The sequence below is a fragment of the Homarus americanus genome, unplaced genomic scaffold, assembly GCF_018991925.1.
Source record: "Homarus americanus isolate GMGI-L3 unplaced genomic scaffold, GMGI_Hamer_2.0 scaffold52357, whole genome shotgun sequence".
Taxonomy (NCBI): Eukaryota; Metazoa; Arthropoda; class Malacostraca; order Decapoda; family Nephropidae; genus Homarus; species Homarus americanus.
In genome coordinates, this window is record NW_024727479.1 from 60928 (window position 1) to 68366 (window position 7439).

At 42.1% G+C, this 7439-nt stretch overlaps 1 protein-coding gene across 1 annotated transcript; it reads right to left on the reverse strand.

Moving 5' to 3' along the window:
• Window positions 1-4367: 4367 nt before the first annotated feature.
• LOC121865868 lies at window positions 4368-7431 on the reverse strand. Its single transcript, XM_042365417.1, has 4 exons — window positions 6312-7431; window positions 5237-5278; window positions 4966-5010; window positions 4368-4549 (listed from the first exon to the last, which is right to left on the reverse strand). The coding sequence occupies exons 1-4, from the start codon at window positions 6700-6702 to the stop codon at window positions 4368-4370; spliced, it is 660 nt and encodes a 219-aa protein (XP_042221351.1). The 5' UTR covers window positions 6703-7431.
• Window positions 7432-7439: the final 8 nt, after the last annotated feature.

Sequence of the window (7439 nt, forward strand, 5' to 3'; positions counted from 1 at the left end):
GGGCAGAGTGGACTAGGCATTGGGTTAGGTTTTTCATTGACCAGATCGATAAAGAAAGGGTTATGCTGCACTTTTATCATTGTCATTCCTATAAACCCCATTTAATTCATATTATGCTATATAACATTCAAATCCACCGCGCTTGTAGAACCTCAGAAAACGGGAAACATTGATAAAGGAAGATACGAATTGTTCTTTACACAGTAATAGACTTTGTAGAGGTATTGAGATATTAATGTTGTCTAGCACTCAGGATGGAAGGAAACTCTAATGTGGTTTTCTTGTATAATATATAAGTTATATGAAGACAGTCTGGTGCTGGAGATGCCGTGAGGTGGGGAGCTGCTCAGTAGAAGACGTTCGGTGAGTAGCGTGTTGAAGGAGGTAGATGTGCAGGAGCTTCGTTAGAGAAGATGTTGCCTGTTGCTGGCCTCCTGATTGAATGAATGCTGGACAGCTAGGAGCTTGCTGGAGGAGATGTTGCTTGTTCAGGAAAATGGGCAGAATGAGAGTTGGTTGGTGAGGAATCTCAGAGAAGGACATGCTCGCTGGCGGGAGCGAGGACCGCCAGGCAGGCGGAGGAGAGGCGAGGGTCGCCAGGCAGCGGCAGAGGAGGTGTTGCTTGTTCAAGAAGATTGGTCAGAATGAATCTCAATGGAGAGACAGAGCTTATATACCCCGCAGCAGCCGCCATGAGTCATGTTGGGAAAACCCGAGAAGTCGCCGGTGACTAGTTCCGTTGCTAAGATACGGTAACATCTGGGGACAGCTCTCGCTTGGTTGCTAGGGGAGGCGGCACATTGGAATGCGATACGCAGTTTGTAGGGGAGACGTTCACTACAATACTCCCCCTCCCCTCCAGGCGGTGTAGGAGACTTGTTGTTTGTAGAGTTGCTTAGCACATGTGAGGAAGACCGGGCGGTGCATGCCTCATGTGAGACAACGGCGATGGCGTGATGAGCCGATCGCTGATATACAACTGTCTAGATACACACTATCTGTGGGAGAAGGGAGAAAAAGGGTGTGTGGAGGAGATGAATGTTGTGCTTCCCTCACGACAGGTACAGGGTCGTCAGATGCGCCTGCTGGGGTGTGTGTGGGCCTGGATCAGGAGCAGGGGCTGGGTCAGCAGAAGCGGATTAGGGCTCGTGACAGCAGCTGGGTCCACGACAGCAGCAGGGTGCAGGACATTAGCAGGGAGTACCTGCGGGAGAAAAGAGGGTGTGTGTGGGTCCGGATTCGGGAACAGAGGCCGCGTCAGGGGTTATTGCTGGGTCGGGGTCGGCGTCTGAGGCATGACGGGTGTGCTGGGGTCGTCAGAATGTGGTGCGTGAGGCAGGAAGAGGAGCTGGTGTCTGCTTGAAGACTGGGAGCGTGATCAGTGTCTCCTCCATCCTGTGTGAATGCTAATCTCCGGGAGTCACCATTGTATGGGTGTCGAGATATTAATGTTGTCTAGCACTCAGGATGGAAGGAAACTCTAATGTGGTTTTCTTGTATAATATATAAGTTATATGATAGACAGTCTGGTGCTGGAGGTGCCGTGTGGTGAGGGGCTGCACGGTAGAAGACGTTCGGTGAGTAGCTTGTTGAAGGAGGTAGATGTGCAGGAGCTTCGTTAGAGAAGATGTTGCCTGTTGCTGGCCTCCTGGTTGAATGAAATGTTAACAGCGTGGAGCTTGCTGGAGGAGATGTTGCTTGTTCAGGAAAATGGGCAGAATGAATCTCAATGGAGAGACAGAGCTTATATACACCCAGCAGCAGCCGCCAGTCCTCTATGAGACATGTTGGGAAAACCCGAGAAGTAGCCGGTGACTAGTTCCGTTGCTAAGATACGGTAACATCTGGGGACAGCTCTCGCTTGGTTGCTAGGGGAGGCGGCACATTGGAATGCGATACGCAGTTGTAGGGGAGACGTCCACTACAACTTCATGCTTGGAATTTACCATCAATATTGCTACAATATACTGTACAGTACTGTACTACCATATGTTACTTAACAGAATACTGGTTAAGAATATTATGTCACTTCTCTGTAAAAAGGGGTTTTTATTGCACTTACACAGTAATACTGTATAACATCAGGAATGATTTTAGAAATTATGGAGAATATTAGAACAATGGACACTCATTCTAGTCAGCTCTTTCCCCGTGTTATTATTTAAAGATTGATATAAATGCTTGTACTAAATACAAAAATAGTACAGACTAGTTTCAAACGATAAATGGAAAGTCTTTACATTCGAGAAAAAGGAAATGTAACGATTTAGTATAGCATTAAATCAATTCAGTGTATACTGTACTGCACTCAGAAGATATGTACAATACTACTATAACTACAGTTGTCAGGTAACATCACAGCTGAGCAAAATGTATGGGTGGTAGGTTGACGAGGAGTTAACTGCTCTGAGCGCCCCTTATATTGTTCTAACCGTTCGCCGACATGGCAAAATTTCAAATCCCAGCCAGGGCAACCTATTTTTATTTGCTTCAACCTGACTAGAGTGTTTTAAATTGTCAATTTTGACATCATTGCTAGACTCCTTACATGTTTCCTTAACTTCCTCTTGCCTATATATATTTTGGTTCTTACAGTAAAATCTTTTTTAGTACAGTAATTCATTCATTAACTAAAAATCTGCAGTTAAGTAGGGGCCTGTGGTCTGCGTGTAAATTACTGCTACATTAACAGCAAATTTGTTGATGTGGCTTTGCAGACACATATAGATATGTAGACAACAAGAAAGAAAGACAAATGTGGTGAAATAATATTTTACATACCCGTTGTGTCAACCTACCACACCATACACATTCACATGACCATAGCTGTGTGTGGAGGGGGGTCATGATGGAGTATGAGGGGCAGCCGTTCAGTACCTCGAACCACTGCTATTAGAAGTTTGTAAATCGTATTTACTTTACAAAATTGAAGTTGTAAGTAATGCCTATTGAATTTTTTATTTATTTTTTTTTCAAAGTATAATCTGGACGATTGCTCGCAATGACTGTATAAACCTCTTGCATTAACACAAACGGTAGTGTCCCTCACAATGGTTGTAAGATCATTCAAGTAACATGTGTGTTGGTAGGGAGGTTCAGCACAGCGACTCACCATCAGGTAAGGGTCGAACAGCCTGCTCACCCTCTGGCCTGACTGTATCACAAATTCCTAACCCTCTTTTGACTTTACCAGTTCACCATCTAATAGATTCTATGCATTTTCCACACAGGTACACAAAAACACCAGGTCATCTCTCACACTCCTCCAGCACTGAAGCCCTCTCCCTCTCTTTCCCTTGCTTTCAACACCGAGGTTGCCTCCCTCACTTCCGAGATTTCCACTAAAAAAAAATCAGAGGGGTTGATTCAAAGTTTGCACCTCTCCTCTACCCTCCCTCCAAGCCTATGCACTATCTTCAGGCCTCAACACTCATCAAACAACTGCCCCTCTTTATCAACTTCATAGATTAAAGTCCACTGTAGTAGTGTGTATTGAACACTTTGTCTCTTGACACTTCAGCTTTCGGGGCCCAAAAAACAGTACAGTACCTTTAGAACCTTTTTGTTTGGGTCCTGTCTATCAGCGTAATTTTCTTTTTGAACACCCTTGTATTACGTTATTGTAAGTCCTTAAAAATTTCTTAACTGGACAATGATGACGATGATGGGGTGAAGGCGAGAGAGGTCACAGAAGAGTTATTTAATTTCACCAAGTCTTTTTCTATGTGTACAGATTCATGTCACAGAAACATTGAACAAATAATAAATTAGATTTGCTAATTCTGAGTGACTAATATTTTACCTGTCTGACACTAACCCTTTGTTTACATATGAAGGTACAGTACTGTACAATATTTATGCTTTTCCCTAAAAAGCATTGGTATTATGTTTAGTGTTAACTGGATTACTAACATACATGACAATGTTTCGATGTGAGCTCTCATTAGAATAATTGGACTAATACAAAATATGTATTAGAGGGGCACCTTTTAATTTTTCAAGATGAGTTCATTTCGACATTCTCTTGGTGAAATTCATGCTACGTATATCTAAACCATACCTTGCAAAATTTAAGAAAAGATATGCCCCTTTGTGGTCACTTGGGGGTGGGGAGGATGAATCCCCTCTTTCCTTCCCTTAAAGGAAATACTGACTTCCAACACTAAAGTAATCTCTCCTTCAGCTCTGACATTGATGGTTCTAGAACATTTTGTCACTGGTTCAGTATAACCATGGCTTCTTCACCTTTAAAATATACATTATTATCTAAATTTAATAAATGTAACACAGTATTCAATAGACTGGTGACAAATTATCCGGCAACAAAATATCCTTACACTTACCCCAACAATAAGGTCCTCCCTATATTAACCACAAACACCAAGGTCCTCTTCCTCCTTTTCACTCACCTCCAAAGATGGTGTCTTCTCACTATTGAGGCAGTGTGCAGCAGTAACTACCCAATTAGGGGAGATAAGTGTGCCCCCACACAGATGTTTGGTCATTTCAGAGTTGGAGACTCGGATGCTCACCAGCCATGGAAACTGTCCTGATAACATAATCCAACTTTGGTGACTCAAACACACACACATGGAGCTAGCTAGTACATGTATCTATAAATAATGACATTTCCCACCCCATACACTTGTAATGCCTACCATATTGCTTTTCTGTTTGCCCTATTATAATCACATGCCTTTTCCTAATCTACTATAAATCATTTAAACCATCTGTAAGTAATTAAAACCAACAAAAAACTCATTAAAACCATGAAAAAGGGCATAGATTAAAAAAAATGCTTTTGTTTGGTTTAAACCATTGGTTTAAATTGCCCAACCCTGCCAAATACAGTGTGTATTGTGAATAGTGACTTCCAAATTAACAAGTCAAAGTACTATGTACACAGTATGTACTCAAGGTTAAAATTACAGTAATTAGTAAATAAATACAGTATATTGTAACTACCTGGGAGTGCAGCATATTGGTCTCTGCTGGAGTAGCCTTTGGGGGCTGAAATAAAAGTGTTCAGTTGTGTTTATTGAATTAAACCACACACACACACACACTAAAAAATCTACATTACATCAGTTATACACTGACATTGTCATTATTTAATTAGGAAACCAATGGATAATGCAAAATATTCATAAAAAGACAGATGTTCAAGTACTGTACTATATTGTATTTTGTTTTGACTGTGCAAATGTTCTTAGTAAGAGAAGAAAGAATCACTGACCTGCAAATCCTCTCACAGCTGCGAGTATGGTGTCCAGTTCCTCTGTGCAGGTTATTTTTGACGAGGGAGAAAATACCCATTAGTACCCAGAAACACTAGGCTGCCACTAGTAAGTTAATGCAGTAGTATAGCCATACCATGAAAGCCACTGTTGGTGGAGTTCGTGAGTACTGTAGTACTAGATCAACTTTTTTTGTTCTGTGGGGAAAAAACAGATGTATGGCACACTTGTGAATTATGTTTATATATACTCGTATAGTATTGACGAGCTCCTTCCGTGTCGCAGCAGTTGTTGAAGGGTCAAAATGGATCCAAGTCCTAATAGGTCCTAGACTTTATAGACACTATCCTTAATGGTTAGGTTAGGACCACTGATCTCGAAAAAAAGAACATCAGTAGAACAAATTAAATACTACTGTAAACTGAACAACGCCTTCTGGTCTTAGCCATGTAGCAGTGCCATGTCTTTAGAGTAAATTATCGTGTTTTTTTTAGAAAATATATGAGAATTTAGTTGAGATAATATTCCCGCCATACTCCAAGCTGCTGTGGGTATATCAAGTGCCTGCCTGTATGCCTACACCTTAGCCAATCACTGTGATCTGCGAGTGACATAATGGGCATCGTTAAGCTGATAGGGTGAAGCCTGGTCTGGGAGTTTTATACCCAGCAGCAAATGAGCTCGATTTTTAAACATAGAGTCTGTGTTTGGCGGTGTTTAAGTGTAGACGTGAGTGTGGGGGAGTCGGTGAATTCATCATAGCGAAATACTGCATATAAATATGGTACCCTGTGGTAAACTTCCTTTACACGATGTTATACTGAGGGTACTCTATTGTTTTGAAAGTGTAATTGTCTATTCTGAATGACGTCGTTAATAAATGAAGAACCGTTACGAATAGTTCTCGATTCCCTTCCCGTGTATTGATTAAAATATTCCTCATGTCTTTGTATTATACAGTGTGCCATGGGTAACAGCATAACTATCACATGTTTCCTCTAGTGGCTAAGTTATTACATACTATGATAGTTACTGGTTTCCAAAATTCGGTAGCAAAACAAGGAAGAAACGTACCTAGTGAAGGGGGCGGCCTCGAGGGCAGGTCAGCGTGAGTGGCAAAGAAGTTGTGGGCTGGTCCGAGGAGATCCATTACTACCTGACTCAGATGGGCGAGGGCCAGTTGGTTGGCCATTACGGATATCCGAAGATCTTCCTTCTTCGAAAACTTTTGGGTAGCTTGAAGGAAATATTTGTATTTTTTCTCCATTGTCGGCCACCCTTGAGTACTGTTTTTGTCCCGAAAAAATTGTTGCACGATTTCCTCTCCCAGTGGCCTGCCAGGAGATTTGTCGGGCGAGCCAGGGAAGTTGAGAGACAATAGGAGGCTGGGGATGAGGTATTGGTTATACAGGAGTTGATAGTTCATGAAGTGCTGCTGCAGGAGCAGGGCGTGTGGGAAGCCCATGATGGAGAATGCTTGCAGTGGCTGCGTCGCTGGGAGGGCGGTCGGTGAGGAGTCTTGCAACACTGGATAGTCCTGCAACTCTGGTCGTGAGGAATGGTGGGGGGAGGTTTGTGGGTACACGAGAACTGATAGACCCGTGACCCTTTACTCCACACAGGTCACGAGACACGACGTGTACTCATCTGGCAGGGTTGCCAACCTGCCAGATTTACTTTTCAAGATTAGGCCTTTTTTTTTTTTTTACAAAATTAATGCTGCAGTATCATAATCTACTCCACTACTATTCTTTTGACTAACTTTGTAAGCGTGTAGACAACCCATGTGGATATATAGCAAGATAAACATTAGGTGGATAGTTCAGTAAAATTTGGTTTGTAAATAAAAAAAATATATAAATAGGTGGATTAACTCATTAAATTTCGACTGGTAAATTAATACATAGATAGATAGGTAGGTGAGTAGAAATAGATAGATAAGTAGATAGCGGTGAAGAGGAAGTAAAGTAAAGTACCCGCCGAGACAAGCTCCCTCCCTCTAACACCCGCTTGTAGGGATTACTGACTTGTAATTCATTTGATTTCGGTTTCATAAAGTTAGGTAAGAACAGTAGGAGAAAAGCCAAACACAGCGTTACAATAATGACTTATATAATAAACTATACAATCAGAAGTTGGTTATATGAAGACAGGACTTGGTTGTGGCTGGTAGCGGGGTGAAGAAGATGGTCGTCACGGTCC

Bases quoted from the DNA above. Each gene is read 5' to 3' on its own strand.
- LOC121865868 (XM_042365417.1), bottom strand. From the start codon at position 6,702: ATGGGCTTCCCACACGCCCTGCTCCTGCAGCAGCACTTCATGAACTAT. The intron at 5,011-5,236 runs GTCAGTGATTCT...CTTTTATTTCAG, and splicing joins AGCTGTGAGAGGATTTGCAG to CCCCCAAAGGCTACTCCAGC. The intron at 4,550-4,965 runs GTAGTTACAATA...TTATGTTATCAG, and splicing joins CCAATATGCTGCACTCCCAG to GACAGTTTCCATGGCTGGTG.